At 34.3% G+C, this 23,162-nt stretch overlaps 1 protein-coding gene across 1 annotated transcript in view; it reads left to right on the top strand.

Moving 5' to 3' along the window:
- The window catches only part of LOC110033076 (ras-related protein RIC1), a 39,427-nt gene extending 16,539 nt beyond the window's left edge, over positions 1-22,888 (top strand). Inside the window, exons 2-8 of the mRNA XM_020736939.1 lie at positions 8,756-8,828; positions 21,460-21,507; positions 21,582-21,629; positions 21,701-21,772; positions 21,879-22,034; positions 22,165-22,268; positions 22,600-22,888. Of these exons, the coding sequence (XP_020592598.1) occupies positions 8,756-8,828; positions 21,460-21,507; positions 21,582-21,629; positions 21,701-21,772; positions 21,879-22,034; positions 22,165-22,268; positions 22,600-22,696 (598 nt within the window). The 3' untranslated portion in view covers positions 22,697-22,888. The remainder of the gene's footprint in view (positions 1-8,755; positions 8,829-21,459; positions 21,508-21,581; positions 21,630-21,700; positions 21,773-21,878; positions 22,035-22,164; positions 22,269-22,599) is intronic.
- The last annotated feature ends 274 nt before the right edge of the window (positions 22,889-23,162 follow it).

Here is a 23,162-nt window from a genome sequence, read left to right as displayed (position 1 = left end):
TAAGCAGAGGGGTCCAGGAATCCCTAGGGTTTAGTGGGATGGACCCCCAATAGGTGTGGTAGATTAGGAGTGGTCTATCGAAGCGAGTCCGATGCGAAGTTACCCCTTGTCGGACCGGGTCCTATGCTTTATTCCTCTTCAATCTTGACTTGTTGTGTCCTATGTTTTATTCCTCTTCAATCTTGACTTGTTGTGTCCTATGTTTTATTCCTCTTCAATCTTGACTTGTTGTGTCCTATGTTTTATTCCTCTTCGATCTTGACTTATTGTGAACGAGTTAACACTAAAATTTCACTCTCACAATCTTGCATTTAAACTCCAAACAAAACGGAATTCCATCAAATTTTCAAAATGAAACAAATCACAAAATTTGAGACAAGATTCACATGAATAAATTTCAAAGGATACTCAGTTCATAAGACAAGTGCGCTAACTTGAGTACTTTCGTTGAAATTGCAAGGCATTGGACGTCACTGACTCCCGGAAATTTTTTCAAATGACAGGGACAATGTCTTCACCAAAGTTGATCTTTTCTTTCGCCACCGGAATGGAGTTCGCTATTAGCAAGAGTGAGCTACCTGACTTGGCAGTCATTAAGTTTGGACAAGGATTCGACGATATTGAAGTCAAGTTTGGGAATGTCGTTGCCACAATGGTGAAGTTTGAAACGCACAGGTCCACCGAGCCTATTGTGGAGTTCAACCTGAAGTCTGCTAAGGAACTTCCCCCTCTGAAAAGAGTATTGATTGAAAAGAACCCTGTTGTTGCTATAAAGTCTGCCGCTAGGAGCGCCGGGACCGCTCCCAGGACTGTTTCTGCTTCTGCAACTGGGTTCACTGCTACTACACCAACTGTTCCATTAAACAAAGAGAAGAAGATTATATACGAAGAAGTGTCAGTCGATGCTTTTGCCCCGCCATTTTCTGTATTCGAAATTGGGTCCAATTCAAAGTCTGTGCAACTTACTAAGACACAAGAAAGGGGGCGCAACCAGAAAATTCTAAGGACTGAGAAGACAAAAGCCACAGAGTTGGCTACTACTGACACCGACCTCCGACTGGATGAGACAGGATTACGTGAGACTTTACCTCTACTCATGGGGAGTAAGTTTTGCCAGTTGCCTGCTACCTATGGAGAGGATGGAGTCTATGGGGTGGTTGCTACCACAGTACCGGCGGCATCTCCCCATAATAGTCCAAAGTCAGCGATGACATTCAAAGAGAAATCAGAGAGAGTAACAACGGTGGGTAAAGACAAGCAGTCAATACAGATTCCAGTTGAGCAGCCTCATCTGCAGCAGTACGATCTACAGCATAGCCAACAATACAACCAACATCACGGTCAACAATCATCCCAGCATAGCCCATGCCAGATGGATGAAATACAGGGTCCATTTATGGCTAAGCAATTGAACAAAGTATATTCTTTCAGAAAAGAAGTTGTTGCAAAGATGTTTCAAGACTTGATTAAAAATCCTAAATTCAGATTACGAGAGCCAAAAAGGCCGGAGGAAGTCGACAAGAAAGATCATCCCAACTACTGTCCCTACCACAGACTGCTCGGACATACTATAGAGAACTGTATCAGCTTCAAAGAATGGCTCGAAAAGAATTTCAAAAACGGGAGGATAACGATCCCGAAAGAGTATTTGACAGAACTTGAAAGATGTTCCATCAATATGATTTCGATGGATCCAGTTGTTCCAATTGACTCCTACATGACTACGCCAGTGCTCAACAAAAGAAGTGAGGCTCATCAAAAACCTCCTATCAAGTATCATGGTGGAAGGGGGGGGGGAGGCTTCCTCTATTGCAACATCACCTTTGGAATATTTTCCCTCCGCTCGTATTACTATCCCTTCTAGTGTTGATGATGGATTTCATACATTTACTAGAAGGAAAATGATGAATTAAAAAATGCCTTAGCATTACCTCACATTATTACAAGATATGGCTCTCTAACTCCATCAACAAATTTAATTAATGATTTCTTGTCGCTATTGGAACATCAGTTGTATTTGAGCTACTACTTCCAGAACTAGACTTGAAAATCTTTATAGAATTTACGATCTTCCTATATTGCTATTGTCGAACCTATGGTTAATGCCAATAAATTAATTCAATTTCTAGGCGGTTGGGATTCCAAAAGGCTTCTCCAAATCTTCTAACAAGTTGTGGATCTTGTTTCTATTCTCGTGGACCATAAACAAGTGGTTCATACAAACTGAATATATTTATTACTAATGTTTATTGGTCATTTATTTATGCTAGGTGTGCCAGATCTAACAGAGCGCAATTATGGCAAAATCTTGAACACATTGTTGAAGGTATTGAGGTAGGGGTGACATTAATCGTGTCACTACGACCAATGATCATTGTGGAGGTGCGGCTCTCTCTCCAAAATCAATGGAAGAATTCAATGATACTATAATGGAATGTAAACTTACTGATATTAGCTTTATTGGCTCGTTTTTTACTTGGACTAATAAGAGATTACAGCAATAACTTGATATTATTTTATTTAATAATCAATGACTTAATACTTTCTCTTTCACCTCTGTGGAACACCTTAGTTGGACTTTATCGGGTCATGCTTCTTTACTTTTATCCATCAAAAATCCTAACAACCAATCTCCGAGCACTTCCGTTTTCAAAACATGTGGATGGAACACGACTCTTTTTTTCAAACAATTTCAGAGAACTGGAATGCTCCTATTCACCCTGATAATAATATTCATGATTCAAATCAGTTATGTCCAAGTTTAAGGGGATGAAACAAGTATTGAACTAAGTATTGAACTAGTAGAATAAAAAGCATTTTAAAAACTTATTCGCCAACATTCGTGTTGCTGAAGATGAGGTATATAAACTTGGGCAATCTGAATCTGCTGAAATGAGTTATAAGATCTAAAAAAAACTACTAATGCCCAAATAAAACTTTATAAACTTCAACATTGTGAGGTTTATTGGAAACAAAAGGCTTGTTGTAAATTCCTTAAAGAAAGTGACAAAAACAAAAATACTTTCATTCCTTAGTTAACAAAAATAAAACTAAAAATTGTATCATCAGAATCAAATGTGGAGATCTTATCTTATCTGAAGAACACCAAATTGTTAGCTCTGGTGTTAAAAATTTCTCTCAACATTTTAAAGATAATAACCAATTCTCTATTCCAGTTAAACCTCTTGATAATTTCCAATTAAACAAATTGCCTAATATGGAAGAAATATCTATGTGATGGATATGAATTCAGACACTATTGTTAGTCGTGATAGTTTTACTACATTTTTTCAGAAATGTTGGCATATTGTTAAAAATGATATTGCATTTTTTTTCAGAAATGTTGGCATATTGTTAAAAATGATATTGCATTTTTTTTCAGAAATGTTGGCATATTGTTAAAAATGATATTGCTGAGCCTATTGTTGAATTCTTTCAAAAGAATCCGCTTCCTAAATTCTTTACCAACACCTCACTTGTATTAATTCCTAAAATCCTAAACCCGTCACAAAGGGAGCATTTTCGGCCTATTAGCTTATGTAACTTCTTTAATAAATTGCCTTCTAAAATCCTAACTAGTCAGTTATCTCTTGTGCTTCCTAAAATAATATCCCCGCAACCAATCTAAATTCGTGAAAGCTCATTTGATTGTGGACAATATCCTCCTTGCTCAGGAGTTGGCTCATGATCTTAATGTTAAAGCATGTGGCTACAAGATCATTCTTAAGCTTGACATTACTAAGGCTTATGATAACTTAAAGTGGGCTTTCTTGTATCAAATCCTTCAATTTGGATTCAATGAGGATTGTATTTAAGTTAATCTTCAAATCTATTGACAATTGTTGGCTTTATATAATTATTAAGTAGATCGCATGGCTATTTCAAAATAGACAAAAGGCTGAGACAAGAAGATCCCATTTCTCCTACCTCTTTATCATTGTTGTTGAATACCTATCTAGAAGTCTTAATAACCTATTTGTGAATTATAAGTCTTATCACTACAAATTGAAGCGTAGTTCCATTATTTCTCATTTGAGCTTTGCTAATGATTTCATCATTTTTTGGAATGGCTAAATTAAATTGATTAAACTTATTAAGAAGGTTCTTACTGAATTTGAAGATGGCAGTGGCGTTCTAATTAATCCTAACAAGAGTTGTTATATTCCTGCTAGAACTTCTAAATAGAAAAATATGGATTATATCAAAAGAATCCTTAATTTTCCTTTTAAAAATCTCCATATCAAGTATCATGGTGTTCCTCTCAATAAAGGGAACATAAGGAACTTTTTGTTTGATGCATCATTACGTTTATCAGAAAAAAAAACTTGCTAGTTGGGAATTTCACCCGCTTTTTATGGGGGGAAGACCTACTTTGATTAGAAGTGTTTTTTTGCTCTCCGTCAATTTATATTTTTCAATCTTTAAACCCCTCTAAGGGTATTCGCACAAACTCGATACTATTATAAATTAATTCTTTTGGGGATCGACTGAGCTTAATCATGCATTCCTTTGGTCCTCTTGGGAGAAGCTTTGCTTCCCCATCATTGAACGTGTATTGGGTTGTAAATCCTTTCGTTTGGCCAATGCATTTTCCATTAAGCTCTGGTGGACAATGTGTATGGGCAAAAGCCTTCAAGGCAAATTCATTATTCAGAAGTGCTGCCAAGGGAATCATTCTGCTCTTGGATATTACAAAAAGGGGAATTCTCTTATTTGAAGGCACTTGTGCCTCATCAAATGGACCGTTGTAGCTTTAATAGCCAGTGGTCTGGGTTGTGAGAATACTTATTTCTGGAAAACAACTGACTTGGTATAGAATATTTGGACACTCTCATCAATTCTCACTCGACATCCTCTCTAGAAGTTTATCACGTTATTTCCAATGGCAAGTGAAATATCCCCCTTCTGGTTGATATCTTACCTTCTGCTATCCTTCAGCTCGTGCTTCAAACTAAATTTTATTTAGACTCGCCTGATAAAATGATTTTCACCTTCTCGCCCAATGGCTCCTTTTCTGTAAAGGAAGCTTGGGATTTATAAAGATTAAAAAGAATCCTTCTCCACTCTTTAAGTTTTTCTAGGAAAGAGCCATTTCTAATTCGCAATCCATTTTGACTTGGAAAATCCTCCACTGGTTCCTACTGATGGATTTTAATCTTCAAAATAAAAGTATTATCCTTGTGTCCAAATGCCAGTCTTGCTCTCAATATGAATCCATTAATCACCTTTTTGACAATGGAGTTACTGAGTGAAAACTCTGGCGTTGGATGGATGAGATCCTTCATAAAAATATTTTTAATCCCCAACCATAAAGAAATTAACTTTGAAATGGCTAGATGTTTCCCTTCTTCATCCAACAATTATTGAGAGCATTTTGATTTCTCTTCTTCTATGGTTTGTTTGGAAGGCAAGAAATTCTTCCAAACATACAAAATCAAAATGAATCCTGTTGTTATTATAACAATATCATTAATAGAATTCAACTCCTTCAACTTGGTTGGTTGAAGTAGAGGAATGCTTCGAGTCTATCGTGTGATAGAAAAGTACCGCTTAAACTGAAAGAAAAATTTTAGAAGAACGTGGTGAGACCTGCAATGCTCTATGGCGCAAAATGTTGGTCTGAAAAGATAAGCATAAAACAAAATTAATTGTTGATGAGTTGAGAACACTTAGGTGGATGAGTAGCTTGACACTCGGAGACAAAATGCGAAATGAATATATTTGTGATAGGGTTGGTAGCTCCGGTGGCAGATAAGATTAGAGAGAGTCGTCTTAGATGGTTCGGTCGCATTAATCACCGACCATCTAATGATTTGGTAAGGAGAGTAGATGTTTTAGCTTTGACTAATTTTATGAAAGGCAGAGATAGACCTAAAAAGCCTTGGGCTTATTGCATAAAAAATGATCGTAATCTATTAGAATTAAATGAAAATATGACACTAAATAGGATGCAATGGAGAAAAAGAATTCATGTATCCGACCTCACATAGTGGGATAAAGGCTTCTTGTTGTATATACTTCAAATTTATTGCTCCTAAGTTGGCAGATGTGGCCTTGAACTGCTTAGGCACTATTCAAATTAAAAAGCTAATGAACTTCATATCAATTCTCAGGTCCAATGTGTATAAGACGCATTCACCATCCAGAAGAAATCTGTGGAAGATGGTGTGCTGTTCACAATGTGCATAGAAACATGGATGTGCTGCTACAAGATTAATGTACGATGCTACAATCCGGTGGTTGACTTGATCGAGATAAGCATATTGTTTAGGGGATAAGTATGGCTAATAGAAGATGGTATCAACTATCAACTGCAGTAGAATATAGTTGGTTAAACATGAATGAACTGGCAGTTGCTAACTAATAGGAATAGCGTCAGAGAAAAATAACTAGATTCACATGCATGGTAGCAAATGATCAAATGGCCCCTGTTCCCATGAATAAAGGCTCCATGACCTTGAACCAATAAAATACTTGAACTCTTGAATACAATAAATTACTTGATCAGCATTCCAACCAACAGAAATTAAACTATATCAAGGAAACCCCATTTAATTGAGAAACATCGCAGTCTTATACGCCTTATCATCAAATGCATATCTAAATAAATAAATCTAAGACGAGTGAAATCATAAAACCAGAAAATTACTCAAGAAAATAACAACAATATTTTCTTGAGTAATTTAACAATATTTTGCTAATTTGATTGTTATGTCCAACAATTGTCTACTCTTTTATTTCCTTTATTAGTTTACCGAATTTATTCGTGATTTTCAGTTTATCCTTTCTACTTCCAAGTTTACTAAATTCTTATCGAAGAGCTTTGCCTTTTTGGCATATTATTGTTTTTTAATGTATTGGTTTTGACTCTTGATATGGAGATACTTTGAGACACTACGTTCAATTAGATTGGTTTTTCTAAATGGTGCTGCATCTTTTTTTCAAAGCTCCTAGGGGTTTTGATCATTGATCCAATGATTTTGATATTCTGACTTAAGAAAATTTGGCTTAATCTGTCTCTATTTTCTCTTATTTTACCTATTTCATTTAAACTATTACACTCATATTGCTTTAGTTGGCTTCGCAACTGTCATTTTTTGAGGTTCTCTGGAATTTGCTTACATTGTTTATTATTATTATATTTCAGTCATGAAAATCATTTTGATATGTGTTACACTTAAGGAAGAGTATCCGTTGTTTTAATTTTAAAAATATTTAGTGGGCATTTGGCTCAGCTGCCAATATGGTCAAAATGCTGAGTACCTTGATCTAAAACAAGCAATTCGGGTTCCATCTTGCATCATAAAAGTTTTAAATCCATTTGCTGGCATTGGCTTCATTGATGTTTTATGTGGTGAAGTTACTTTTGGATTTTAAATTTATATGAAATTAGGGCCATAGTTAACACGATTCAGTTTCTCATGCTTGATTCCATGAAACAAAATGAGTGACGCCATGCAAATGACAGTTGGTGCAAAAGTTTGCTCTTTAGGTTACTAATAGAAGATGGTATCAACTATCAACTGCAGTAGAATATAGTTGGTTAAACATGAATGAACTGGCAGTTGCTAACTAATAGGAATAGCGTCAGAGAAAAATAACTAGATTCACATGCATGGTAGCAAATGATCAAATGGCCCCTGTTCCCATGAATAAAGGCTCCATGACCTTGAACCAATAAAATACTTGAACTCTTGAATACAATAAATTACTTGATCAGCATTCCAACCAACAGAAATTAAACTATATCAAGGAAACCCCATTTAATTGAGAAACATCGCAGTCTTATACGCCTTATCATCAAATGCATATCTAAATAAATAAATCTAAGACGAGTGAAATCATAAAACCAGAAAATTACTCAAGAAAATAACAACAATATTTTCTTGAGTAATTTAACAATATTTTGCTAATTTGATTGTTATGTCCAACAATTGTCTACTCTTTTATTTCCTTTATTAGTTTACCGAATTAGATTACCGTATTTATTCGTGATTTTCAGTTTATCCTTTCTACTTCCAAGTTTACTAAATTCTTATCGAAGAGGTTTTCCTTTTTGGCATATTATTGTTTTTTTATGTATTGGTTTTGACTGTTGACATGGAGATACTTTGAGACACTACGTTCAATTAGATTGGTTTTTCTAAATGGTGCTGCATCTTTTTTTCAAAGCTCCTAGGGGTTTTGATCATTGATCCAATGATTTTGATATTCTGACTTAAGAAAATTTGGCTTAATCTGTCTCTATTTTCTCTTATTTTACCTATTTCATTTAAACTATTACACTCATATTGCTTTAGTTGGCTTCGCAACTGTCATTTTTTGAGGTTCTCTGGAATTTGCTTACATTGTTTATTATTATTATATTTCAGTCATGAAAATCATTTTGATATGTGTTACACTTAAGGAAGAGTATCCGTTGTTTTAATTTTAAAAATATTTAGTGGGCACTTGGCTCAGCTGCCAATATGGTCAAAATGCTGAGTACCTTGATCTAAAACAAGCAATTCGGGTTCCATCTTGCATCATAAAAGTTTTAAATCCATTTGCTGGCATTGGCTTCATTGATGTTTTATGTGGTGAAGTTACTTTTGGATTTTAAATTTATATGAAATTAGGGCCATAGTTAACACGATTCAGTTTCTCATGCTTGATTCCATGAAACAAAATGAGTGACGCCATGCAAATGACAGTTGGTGCAAAAGTTTGCTCTTTAGGTTAGTTTTAAAATTTGATGAGTTTCTGCTTTTTGCAGTGACTATCTTTTCAAGCTTTTGCTTATTGGAGATTCGGGGGTTGGCAAGTCATGTCTTCTCTTAAGATTTGCGGTAAGAAGAATTCATTTAGCCATGCTTTATATTCTTCAGCAAGCTGATTTGGTGTAACTCTGTATTCTCCTTTTAATTAATGTTTTCGTTTTTACTATTATCATACAGCTGCTAACACGATGGCTTGTATGGAACTTTCATGTCATTTGATGATAGAATAATCCTTAGGTTTATATGACTTGAAAAGGCCATCAAACAAGTGCACCTGATAAAATGAAGTGTCGGTTGCTCTTTATTAAAATCTGGGTTAGCTTGACCAACGTTGTGCAGCACACAATGATCGCTCAGGCTATTTTAGTCTTAATAAAGATTTAGTTTATATTACATTTTTCTATGGCACACTCATTATTCATGCCAGTGTACAAGACTTTCAATTGCGTTTGCAATGGCATAACCTAATTCTCTTAAGTTGTACTTACATGTTGAAAATCATGCTTAGGTTTGGTGGCAGGCACTTACTTTGCATTGTTTTCTTATAAAGGCTTCTTTTGTTGTTAACTCTGCTTGTTAGAGCTAATATGCAATAAGCTTTATTTGGATCTTTGGCCCTAGTGAATAGGGCCTAAGAAAAAACTTGAAATGTTTTGTTAAATTTAGAAAAGTGTGACTAGATTAATTTTGGAGCTTTTCACCAAATTTCTAAGGGTTTAGATTGATTAACAGGCTAAGGGATGAATACTTGGTTTGAACTGCCCAAGCATAGGTCGGTCATTTTTGAATGGTATTTGGTTAGGGTTTTGGTGGGAGAAAATTATGGGGGGGACGTTATGGAGTTATAAGGCAATGGTAGATGGAGAATGCAACTCACAATAACTAAAAAAAAAAAGAAGAAAAGAGAAAAAAGTGCAGGGATAAAATAATTCATCACTTACCAAACTAATAGCAGTTTGAATGATCACCAATTGTCCAACTCCTTGGTTGGCTGCAACCTCCCAAGTTTTAGGAAAATGCTTCAATTTTTTTGAACATTCAATAACCTCTATTGTAGAAACTAGAAATAATTTTATTCATATTGTTTCAAACATTACACTACACTACATATATATAGCATAACTAACAAAAAATAAAATAGGAATCCCTCTAAATAGGAAAAAACATAAAATAGGAAATACAAATAAATGAAACACAATTATTAGAGTATTTTCTGAGATAATAAAATAAATTTCCTGATGCATATTTCTTACTGATAAGGAATTCCACACTACCCCTCAAGCTGGGTTATCGTTGTTGTAAAGACCCAGTTTGGTAATCAAATCGGTGAAGCTGCTCTGGAGGCATCAGTGACTTGAAGATGAATTGAAATGTATGCTAAGTGTTAATACCACCATTGACTTTTTTAGAGATAAAATAATTATCAATCTCAATGTGTTTGGTCCTGTCATGATGCACAGAGTTTTTTGCAATATTAATGACTGCTTGGTTGTAACAAAACATCTTTATGGGTTTGACCGTGGAGCATCTTTAACCATTGAATAACCTTTGAATCCACATTTTTTCACAAATTTCCAAAGCAAGTGCCCGATACTCAAATTCTACGCTGCTTCTTGAGACCACTGCTTGTTTCTTGCTCATCCTTATGACAAGATTTTCCCATAACAATTTCCAGATGTGGATCTTTTGCTCGTGAGTTCTTCTGCCCAACTAACCATAGTTTAAACTTTTAGTTCCTAGTTGTTTGATTTCTTAAACAATAATTCTCTGTTAAGGTCTTCTTATGAAACCTCTATATTCTGTAAATTATCTCTGATTGTTCTTCATCTGGAGTTTTCGTATATCGACTCGCAATGCTGATAGAGAAAAAGATATTATGTATAGTGGATAGATAAGCTTTCCCACCAATCTTTAGTATCTACCTTTTTTCACATGTGTCTTTTCTCTCAAATTTAAACCTTTTGTTGAAATCCGTAGGAGTCTCAACAAGTTTATATCTAACATTCTTGTCTTTTTTAATAGAGGCCTAATTTGCACTTTCTCTTAGATATCACAATTCCTTACTCGGAGTTTACCATTTCCATACCCAAAATGTATCTCATAGCTCCTAGATCCTTGATTTCAAATTCAGTGGCAAGAATCTATTTAATATTCTTAATTACTTTTTTATTATCACCTCTCATGATCATATCATCCATATAGATAATTAATATAACTTTCTTACCTTCTTGTGTATGCTTTATGTACAATGTATGATCACTTTGACATTAGATGTACCTATTAAATTTCATAGTCTTGGCAAACTTGTCAAACCAAGCTCGTGGAGATTGTTTGAGCCCATATATTGACTTTTTTTAGTTTACAAATCATATATTTATTTGAGCTATTTTTCAACCCTTGTGGGATCTCCATATACACTTCCTTCTCACGGTCTTTGTAAAAAAAAAAAAAAACAATATTGATATGAAGTTGACTCAACTTCTACTCTTTGTTCATTGCCAAAGAAAGGAATTTTACAATATTTAACTTAGAGACTAAGTGAAACATTTGGAGACCAACCTGGCTTTGAACCTTTCAATGCTCTCATCTGCTTTGCACATGGCATTGAACACTCATTTGCACCCAATGAGTCTTTTATCTAGAAGAATTTTTGTAAAAATTCATGTGTCCTTTAGATCAGGCATTTGGATTTCCTCTTCAACTTCTATTTTCCATTCTGTACTTTAAAGTGCTTCATGAATAGATTTGGGTATCTGCATGCTATCAGGATTATATACAAAAGCTTTATATGATTAGGACTTCTCATAGGCAACATACTCTTGGATAGGATAATTTTTGCAACTTTTTCTGGCTTCTCTGTTAGATTTCACCTCTCTTGGAATTTCATGGATTTGTGAATTTAGGTTTGTTTGTAAGTAGTGCAACGGTTGCACATTATCTTTGTCATGGTGAATTTCTTTCTTCTAGTGCACAAACAACGTTCCTTGTCATTTTTTTGTTTTTAATTTTAGGTTGGATAACCTCATGTGGTGGAACTTAGGAAACATGATGATTAGAGAGAAGTAGAATAAGTTGTGGCGACTCTAGTTCAGTGTGTGTATCTAAAGTATTGTCCCAAATATGTTATTCACCCAAACTCCCCCGCTGAATTTTAGACTTTGGGTAGTAGGATTGTTTTTCAAAGAATGTAAAATCTTTGTAGCTATAATATTTCTTAGTGTTGAATTTAGGAGGAACTTTCTTAGAGGAAAAAACTCTTTAATTTTCTTATCAAGCAAATAACTAATAAATACAACTCAGACTAACCCTAATACAATTGGATGGAAATTCAAATCATCATGATAATGAAAAAAAAAAAAAAAGAACACAATAGTGGATAATTAGGGGAGAATAATTTCCCATGCTCGATTTCTCATTAAATGCATATCAACACTTAGTATGGGAGAATTGCATTTACACCTCTTTATGTTAGAAGCATAACCAAGGAAGATAAACTTAATGTATTTTGAGTCAAGCTGTGTGGTTAGATTGGTGAATATGAATGAAAGAGATGACCAAATATTAAGAGCAAAATTTGATGAGAAGGCTCTATTATGAGGGAATGTTCCCATTGAAAAATGGAGAGAAGCTTTGAATTTGAAGACTCTGCTTGACATTCTTTTAACAAGGTAGGTGACTGTGAGCAATGCATCTCCGTATAAGACTCTTGGGGCTTTATGAGAAAGCATTATAAATTTAGATACCTTAAGGAGATATATATTTTTCCTTTCTGCTATCCCATTTTAATGTGGAGTCTCAACACAGGAGCACACATGGATAATCCTATTCTTTGCAAAGTAGGATCCAAGGATCGAGTTGTAGTATTCCTTTTCTTTATTAGTTTTAAAAATATGAATTTTGCATTGAAACTAATTATAAATCATGTCGTGAAAGGACTAATAAATTTGTGTAGTTTCAAATTTTTGCTTCATGAGGAATATTCAACTGGTTCTAGTGCTAACTTTAATGAAGAGACAAACCATCTGACTCCATCGTTGGTTTTTAATTTTGATGGCTCTGAATGTCATTTTCGATGATAGAGAAATGATGTGAGAGTTTGTACGCAGACAAATGTTATACGTGAGGAGTATGCATAGTCAATTGATAGGTTTCACACTAATAAAATTTTAACATTTGATTAATAAGGAGATGATGTTACAACTTTGCAACACAATGAAAATTGAGATGACTAAGAAAACAATGACATGATAAAACATGACTCAACATATTTAGGAATATGAGAAGAGGATGGTGAAGAACAGTTTTGTTAAGAGAATAGCTTATCTTGAGTATGTGTAAATCTTGATGCAATTCAATACTGCCAATCACTTTCCTTGAATTTATTATCGGAAACTTTTAATTAGAATGAAATTCAATAATATAATTCATGTCATTAGTAAGATTGCTATTGAAAGTAATTTACAATCTAGTCGGGAACACATGACAGAAAAAAGATAAGTACTTTTAGAGATTTTCACTCCTCTTTTCCCAATAATTCTAGAGTGAGATCCATCGACAAATCTAACAAATTTGGAGGTGTTGATTTCTTGATAGTTGATGAAAGCGTGAATATCCTAGTCATGGGGGTCAAAAACACCCGAATCTATCATCCAAAGTAGAGATCTTCCATTGTTAGATAAAAAGAGATGATATCTAGTTGTTCCATCCTGCTAGTAGGCTGCTCGGTAGAGGATTGTGATACTTATCCGGAACTCGAATTAAACATTTTCTGCAATGCCTCCATTTGCTCCCTGGTGAATGGGTTGAATTTTGAATTGTTGTTAGTTGTGAAAACAATTGATCGGTTCTCCCTATCATATTTTTTATTAGATGGATTCCAATATGTAGGTTTGCAATGTAATTTCCATCACTTTTCTTTCACATGTTCAAGTTTCTTACAATGGTTACACCATTAACGCCATTGCTTGGACTTGTTATTTTGAGAAGAATTTTGAGTGTATAAGATTGATGCTTTAACAGATTGTGTGATGTGGTTGTCTATCATTATCAACTTCCTTTTGCTCTTGTTCCTTTGAACTTTTGCAAAGGCCTCCTGAATAGTAGGGATGGGTTTGATTCCCATAATTCTCTCCTGACTTCATCAAGATCTTTTTTGAGGACAAGGAGGAATTTAATGGACTTTTTTGTTCAATAATCCTTTTGTAAAAGGCAGATTCATCAGGACATTTCCAAGGGCGAACCTTATACATTACAACCAACATGTGAGTTACCACTCAGTTCTCCTTGTTGTAGATCATGTAGTATGGTGTTGATCTCGAATAATGCTAGAATATATTTCACATGCAACCTCTCATACTCGTCGGCTGCCCTATAGAGAAGAAAATTTTCTCTAATTTTCGTGATCATGGAATGTATTAACCCTTACATGATAATATGATCATTAAATTTTCATGTCTGATATTTGGAATATGTTTCTGCCAAAATTTTGCCTGTGAAATATCCATCATTCCATTTGTCATGGATGTGCATGAAGACGAATTGAGATCATTGAAGAAAATTGTGGCCATGTAGTTTATGGTTTGTGACTAAATTAGAGGGGTTAACAGGCACAATAGCAGTTGCAGATGTCGACTCGGTTCTTGAAGTGACTATCAAGGAAGAAGATTATGAGGTCATGCCGTTTTTTACCATGATTTGATTGTGAAGTATGAATCTTGGAATTCTGTTGCTTTGATTAAAGCAAGAGGACCTTTAGTTTGATTTTTGACTGGATGACCAAACCAGATGGAGATGCCTTACTCTTGGTTCCCACATGATCTCTGTGATCGGGCCTTCTTCAAGCCTGCGACTAGAGGAGCCGATTTAGCCAACGAGCAGGGAAACAAAATAGAGAAGTTGGACTGAGCATTCTCCAATAGTTGTTAAAGATTTCACTTGAGTAGTTGTCGAGACATAGAAGAAGCCCAGACACGAGACACAAAGGTCTTCATTGAGTTCTTTGACTCATTGGAGCAAAGTTTTCTTGTAGGCACAAGACGCAAAGGTCTTCATGGAGTTATGCGATCTGTTGTCGTGGGTCGTTGAGTTTGCACGGGACATTCATTAAATTCTGCAACTTGTTTGAGCGGTTCTTCGAGTCGGCAAGGAGACGAGGAGTATGTTCAGGGAAGTGAGAGTATCTTTTCTCTGACAGGAGAACTCATAGCTAAGATGACCTCGAAGATGAGCAACAACTGCGACTGAACGAGAATGAAAGAGAATTTTAGAGTTACGGCTTTGATTCCATATGGAAACTATAAATAATTTTATTCATTCTGTCTCGAACATTACACTACACAACAAATATATAAAATAATTGAAAAAAATAAAATAGGAATCCCTTTCAATAGGGAAGAACATAAAATAGGCAATAAAATTAAAGGAAATACTGATATTGGAGTATATCATGAGACAATGAAATAAGTTCCTTCGCAATGCAGATGAATGGAGGAAGGGAGGGAATGGGGGCCGTCTTAATGCCTTACAATTCCAAAAAAATATGATAACAAATTTAATTAATTATTAATTATGCAATTAATTTCTTCTATCACAATCTTTTATAAATTTTCCCCAAGATTTTAAGGATTAAATTCACGTGAGATTTAAATCATCAAATCTTTTCATATATAAATCCATAACGTGAAAACAGTGTTTTACAAAATTACAATTTTAACAAAAAAACCATATAAAGTCCTCATTATTCTCCCTATGGTTGGTCCATTTGCTTCCTGTACCGGTGCTGCATCCGAGAGACCTTGTTTTTATCTTTTGTCAGATTTCCATTTGTGTTCATCTCTTTGAATTATTTAGTCATTGGTTTTGCATGTGATTGGATATTATTAAGATTATGCAGTGTTTCTTTTTAAAACATGAGCGTGACTAATTGCAGAATTTTATTATTTTTGTTGTTTTTTTCTGTGGAATTTTAATTACTGTGAGATTATTAATAATTTGAAATGAGCAAAATTTTTTTGTTTTTTTCCTAAAAAGGAAACTCTTGATTTAATTTGTGAAATACTTATTTCTTTGTAATTCATTCTGCATCTCATTCTAATTTGCATTAAAAATTTTGCCCTTGTCCTATTTCAAATTGGTATCAGAGTCTTAAGTTGCAAACATCATGTTGACTAAAGCAGTGCATGATGCTTGCGTTGGTAAAATAAAAGATTTATATAGAGCACAATCAAGGTGTTTCGAAACAAAAAATGATATTGTTGACCTACATTTGATGGGAGGCATAACTTTCAGATATCTTTAGAATGAATAAAAAATTGTAAAATATGTTTAATTTTTAATAATATCATTGATTTACTTATGAAAATTCTGAAATTATTGTTACGAATCTTGACGAACTTGGTTGGGAAGCAAACATAATTAGTGAAACAACGTGGGCTGATATTAGATATAGATTCAAAGAACAGTTCATGTCATGTAGAAAATATTGGGATCAATTGAACATCATATCAAGGGTTTCAGGCAATAATTCTTACGTGGTTGCATATTTTGATTGGTTTATAGATTTCATCGTTGAACATAGTTTGTCCTGAGACTACTTTGTTATCTTGATGTGTTCTGTTAAAGATCATAGGCAAAGAAACTAGGGTCGTTTTCAGCCACAATATATACAAATCTCAAGTGAGGTATTATCCAGTTCTTTGAATATTGAGTGATCCTATGATCAATCTATTATTGATTTCACACATATAATTGAAATACCTGTAAAGATTAAATGAAACTTGAAAGGAAAAGTAAACAAATTATGTGCATAAGTGCATTGAAGATAATAAATAAATTGTGTGAGCTGATATAACCATTGATAAGAGTTCTAATGAAATTAGCATTGTCATTCAAATTGAAATTGATTTATTTTTTGTTCTTGATTTTTTTACATTCAGATTAATAAAAAGAGATTTAGGGAGAAAGTAAAGTGGTATCAGCATTTCAATAAAAATTCCTAATAATGAAAACCATAAAATGAGATTTGATTTTGATGCACATAAATCTTCACCTCTAGTATGTAAATCATTCGGGTTAGCCGAATTTAGAGATGTGATTCGTTTATTAATGCATAATATGTGTGGTTTGCATGTTTTTTATTCCCTGAATTGACTAAGTTATTAATTATATAGGCCACAAATTTGCTTTTTAGCATTTTTATTATTGTTTAATTTGCATGGAGGGATTCACACAAAACTAACAATTATAAGTTAGTTGTAGAGTAAAAATGGTACATGTGGAATTCAAATAAAATGATAATGTAATAGTGCATTTAAATCTAAAATTGGTTTACAACATGAGCTTTTAATAAATTAACAAGAAGAAAGGATGAGCAATATAAAGTTTTGCAGCTTATTGAGACTAAGACTTTCATATTGGAATTCTGGGGAAGTATTTGTATCAGTCCTATCTTAAATGAATCTCATTTGACTTTATTTTGTGAACCTATTGCCAATATTGTGGTCTATTCTCCCATTTATCTCCTTTCAAATTCACATTTAACACCTCAAATGAATATCCTTGTTTTGTTCTGGAAGCTAACTTACATATATCGAATTTTGACTACTATTGATATTGGATATAATGTATTTTTTGTCTATTGCATGATAGCCTTCTTCATGTATTAATTTGCAAACAATAGTTTATATTTACATGATAAATTTGGCGTAACAAATTCATAGAACTTGAATTCTTTCAAGCCAGGCAAATGATTCAGTTATGGATGTTCGTGTTTATATAGAATGCAATTGTTATGTATTTATTGATAATTTTTCTTTTGTAGTTCATTTCAGTTATAGAAACATGCTTAGGATGTCGGCTTCTTTGTAAAGGACATGTTCTTTTGTTGTTTTGAATATTGTTTTTTGGTTTAAACACATTACTGTATGGCTTCAACTCAACCATGAAAATCCATTTAAGACATGTTTTGTAAAATCATTATCAGCTTTTGCTACATTTTACTAATTATTTTTTCCACCAAATATTGCTACAATTGCTTTTTTTTTGAATCATTTTTCTTGTTTCCCCCAAATTTTTGGTTTCTGTCAACAATTTTATTCCTGTGTTGCTTTTGATATCCTTTATCCTTCTCTATTGCTATTATTTCTAGGTCCTCTCCCTACTTTTCTCACCGTTCATCTTGTTTTCTGTTTTCATTTTATAATACCGCTAGCACCTTTTGCTTCACGTTTATAATGCTAATGCTATTCACATGCCTTCTTACTGCTTCTTTGTTTTGCACTAAATGCTTCATGTGCAAATTCTGAGCGTTTTTCCTTGCTAGCTCTATGTTTTGCTTGAAATGCTATTTTGTTTTTTGGGATCCATCAAACAATTCTAGAATTGGTTTTTATGAAAGATTTTCTATTGAAGTTCAAAAGGGGTGAAATAAACTTCTTGTTTTGAGTAGATTTTAATAGATTTTGTATTGTTTTTTATGTTGTGCCCTTTGAAGCTTATAAATAGGGACTCTTGAGGCTCACTAAATTGCTGATCATCAAATATTGAAATGAAACATCAAAATTTCCATGTATGCTTAGAGTGCCTTGAAGACAAAAACAACAACAATAAGCCTTTATACCATTATGTGGGTTTGACTAATCATATTTTCATTTAATGCTAAGAAACTAAGAAGACTTTTTAGGTCTATCTCTATCTTTCTTAACACAGCTTTCTTAACACAGGTCAAATCTAACACATCTACTCTCCTAATTGGGCCATTAGAGTGCCTTGAAAACAAGGATGTTAATTTTCAAGGCATGCTTCTTGCATTGATGTTAGACATTTTCTTCATTTTTGTGTGATTTATATCCTGTTCTTGACTTAAATTATTCATTTGCTTGTTTTGCAACAACAATTACAACAAAACCTAATATCAACAAAACCTTTATCCTATTAAGTGGGGTTGACTACATGAATCCTTTTCTCCATTACGTCAAGTGTCATATTTTTATTTAATTCTAATAAATTAAGATCATTCTTATACAATATGCCCAAGTCATTCTAGGTCTACCTCTGACTTTCTACATAAGTTGAATCTAAAACATCTACTCTCTTAATCGGATCATCAGATAGTTGGCTTTTAATGCAACCAAACCATCTAAGACGGCTCTCTCTAATTTTGTTTGTCACTGGAGCTACATCACCCCTATGACAGATATATTCATTTCGCATTTTGTCTCTAAGTGTAAAGCCACTCATCCACCCAATCATTCTCATCTTGGCAACACTAAAAACCTAATCATTCTCATCTTGGCAACACTTAAATTAGATTTATGCTTCTCCTTTAAAGGTCAACATTCAACGCCAACATTCAACACCATAGAGCATTGCAGGTCTCATCATCATGGACTCATCATCATATTATAAAATTTTCCTTTCAGTCTGAGCGGTACTTTTCTATCACACAATAGGTCTGAGGCATTCCTCCATTCCCCCAACAACCAACCAACTTGAATTCTTCTAATAACATCCCCATCTATATCACTATCATATTGAACAATAGACCTGAGATATCTAAAGCTTTCATACCTTTTAATAATTTGATCACCCGTATTTACAATTCTGTTACTAAGGATTCAGTTTTAGTTCTACTCAAACGAAGGCCTTTAGACTCCAATGTAGACCTCCATAATTCAAGTTTTTCTTGAGCTCTCTCTCGTTTTATCCACGAGAAAGATATCATCTGCAAAAAGCATAAACCAAGGTACGTCCTCTTGTAAATGTCTAGTAAGACCATCCATAACTAAAGCAAAAAGATATAGGTTTAAAGCCAATCCCTAATGTAATCCAACAGAAATAGGAAAATATTTGGTCAATCCCCCTTCTGTTCGAACACAATTAACAGTTCTAGTATACATATCTTTTACTAAAAACGCCACATGACGCCCGAGCACCGCCGCCCCAAATGATGCATTTCTGCGGCTTCAAACCATGGAGAGTCCACACACCTGGCAGACAGTAGTCTGCTCTGATACCACTTGTCACCTCCCAAAAGAGCCCTTGTGGGTGGCGGGCAGCCCAGGACTTAAATACTGCTTTTCGGCTCTACACCTAGCCAATGTGGGACTATTTGTCTGTGACATACTGCTACTAAAATTACATTCCATGGATTCAGTTTTAGTTCTACTCAAATGAAGGCCTTTAGACTCCAATGTAAATCTCCATAATTCAAGTTTTTTCTGAGCTTTCTCTCTTGTTTTATCCACGAGAAAGATATCATCAACAAAAAGCATTCACCAAGGTACGTCCTTATGTAAATGTCTAGTAAGATCATTCATAACTAAAGCAAAAAGATATAGGTTTAAAGCCGATCCCTAATGTAATCCAACAGAAATAGGAAAATATTTGGTCAATACCCCTTCTGTTCGAACACAAGTAACAGCTTTAGTATACATATCTTTTACTAAAAACGCCACATGACGCCTGAGAACCGCCGCCCCAAATGACGCATTTCCGCGGCTTCAAACACTGCCCCAAACTGAGCCTAAGTTGTATAATTGATGGGCCTAGTTGAGTTTTTATGAAATTTCCGCCAATGTTGCTTGTGTTTCAGGAAGAATTCTTACAGCTTTTAACTTTCTTTGAAATTTTCTGGAAGAATTCTTACAGCTTTAGACTTCCTTTGATATTACTCTGCGGTATTATATGAAATAACGTTCCAACTAATGCTAAGATGAACTAGCTACTCTACAAATAATATGAAATAACGTGTGTGTTGCCGATGATCATGAAGCCACTCATGGAGGTAAACATGGTCTATTTGGGGCTTTTGTAACTGTTTATTATGGTAGCTATATAGTTGTGAGAAAATTAGCTTTTTTGACGCTGCCAGGGTATAATAAGTTTTACAATCCTCTATCAAATTTGTTGTGCAAAGATATTTCTCACTAAAATTTTTGAAAAGCAATAATAAAATAGTAGTCAAATAGTATTGTGACAGCAGTCTGAAGTGAAGAAGCTGCTCAAATCCTTTATAATATATTGCTTTCCTTCAAAATTTTCTATACTCATAAAAAACCTTGATATACACAGTTTTTTAATAGAGAAGCACTAAATTGCATTCTCAAACTTTTTATGTCATATGTTCACTTCTTTAGCTTAAGAGAGTGATTTGCCTGCATCAATCCTAAGCATTTCATTTCATTATCTATAATTTTAGCTTTCATTCTCATAGACTTTTGCTTTTGTTTTGTTCTTTAATTTCTCCATTTGAATTGTTGGTTGAGCAAATTAATTCCTAGTATCAGGTGATGATCAACTTCAAATTATTATTATTTTTTTTGTATTGAATTATGCTTTTGAGGAATTCACAGCCTGAGGATGGTATAGGATTGCAAATTACTCTTTTTTAGGAGTTAGACATCTCACTTTGCGAACTAGATTATTTCTTAGATTCAGCGTTTTCTTTGCTGTGCAGATTTTCTATGTTTGGACTTTTCCATCTGTGCAATGCTCCACACATTTGGTTAATAAATGCATGCATGATTTGTATATTTTTTTTGCAATGTTTTTTCTTTGCATTTTTGTCATCAAAATATGCTATCTTTTCTTTTATATTCTTTATGGCATGCCATCATTTTTTTTAAAAATAAAAATTTCTCTTTGCATGATGGTGGCTTGATTAAATCTTGCTCACAGATTGATTAATTTGTTCACTGCATAGGATGATTCTTACTTGGAGAGCTACATCAGCACAATTGGAGTTGATTTTGTAAGTTTTGTCAGTCTCAAGCTTCCCTGCCTTGCTTGCTTGCAATTCCTAACCCGAAACTTTGTTCCATCTAGAAAATTCGCACTGTAGAGCAGGATGGAAAAACCATAAAGCTACAGATAGTAAGTACTAAAATTTTACCAGCTTTGTCAACCAACTATTTGGACTAATATTTTGATATTTTTCTACCTAGTGGGATACTGCTGGGCAGGAGCGCTTCCGTACAATTACTAGCAGTTATTATCGTGGTGCTCATGGCATAATTGTAACTTTCAAGCCAATCTCTACTCATTATACTCTTTAGCTGCTATCTTATGATCCATGCAAGGATCATGAAAGCTTGTGAAATAGTGAAGATTCATTCTGTTTAGGTCGTTTACGATGTGACGGACCAAGAAAGCTTTAATAATGTGAAACAATGGCTGAATGAGATCGACCGCTATGCAACCGACAGTGTGAACAAGCTCTTAGTGGGCAACAAATGTGATTTGACAGATGAAAGGGTGGTTGCCTATGAAGCTGGCAAGGTAATTAAAGTACTCGTCGACCTCATTCTTAGCTATGTGGAACAATAAAAATAAAGCTTATTAATGGCTTAACTCCCATTTCTCCAGTTAGGCTTTTTCACACGTCTATTTCTATGGTTCTCTTTTGTAGGCCTTAGCGGACGAGGTTGGCATCCCCTTTTTGGAGACGAGTGCCAAGGATGCTACCAATGTTGAACAAGCATTCATGAAAATGACATCGGAGATAAAAAGCCGGTGAGCGTCATGCTTTTAAGGGTTATTTACGTACATACCACCCTCCTATGTATTTATATATCTAACACCTAAATTTTACTTTTTTACATTTATACCGCCCAAATCTTTCATATTACATAGAAAATACCACCATTTTAACTTTCAAAAACTGAACTGCACCTTTTCATGTACGTAACAATTGAAGTATAGGTGTTAGATAGGTAAATACATAGGAATTGATTGGCACGTATTGAAATCTTCCCATATACTTTCAAACAGTAGCATATGATATCATCAAACATCTAAGAATATCTGCTCTCTAATTGTGAATTTATCTCTTTTTGCGTTACAGCATGGCAAGCCAACCAACGGTGAATGCCAGCAGGCCTGCGGCAACTGTGCAGATGAGGGGGCAGCCAGTTGCTCAGAAGAGCAGCTGCTGTTCATAGGCTCTTAGCCTGGATTGAGCTGTGCTCGGCGCATTTGATGCTCATTATTACGGTTTTGGGTAATTGCTGATCATATCTGTAGATATTTGTTAAACCTTCATGTTACCGTGTACTGTTACATGGCATCAAGATTCTGAATTCTGAAAATTATTACGTGCAGTAATCTTTTCAATAGTCCACTTATTTGGTCAATATTCCGTATGTTCTTAGATATATACATGTCGATTAGATTTGGGGTGAATGATTTCTGAACAATCTTTGTATGTTTTAATTTCTTTCCCAAAATGAAGACTTGCAATTTGTTTGTTTGATTGTAGCATTATGGAAGGTTTCAACAGCGGTCTGCACTGCAAATTTTTGATAGATTAAATTTCGTGCACTGCTGCAGCAAAATTTATTAAGATGTACTCCATTTTCGCAGCTCTGCTGCTGTTTGTTTCCAAAAAACTAAAGCTGGCTGCATCAA

This window comes from Phalaenopsis equestris, unplaced genomic scaffold (genome assembly GCF_001263595.1).
Source record: "Phalaenopsis equestris unplaced genomic scaffold, ASM126359v1 Scaffold001085, whole genome shotgun sequence".
Taxonomy (NCBI): Eukaryota; Viridiplantae; Streptophyta; class Magnoliopsida; order Asparagales; family Orchidaceae; genus Phalaenopsis; species Phalaenopsis equestris.
The sequence above is the reverse complement of the archived record's forward strand: the minus strand, read 5'-3'. Positions and strand labels throughout refer to the sequence as shown.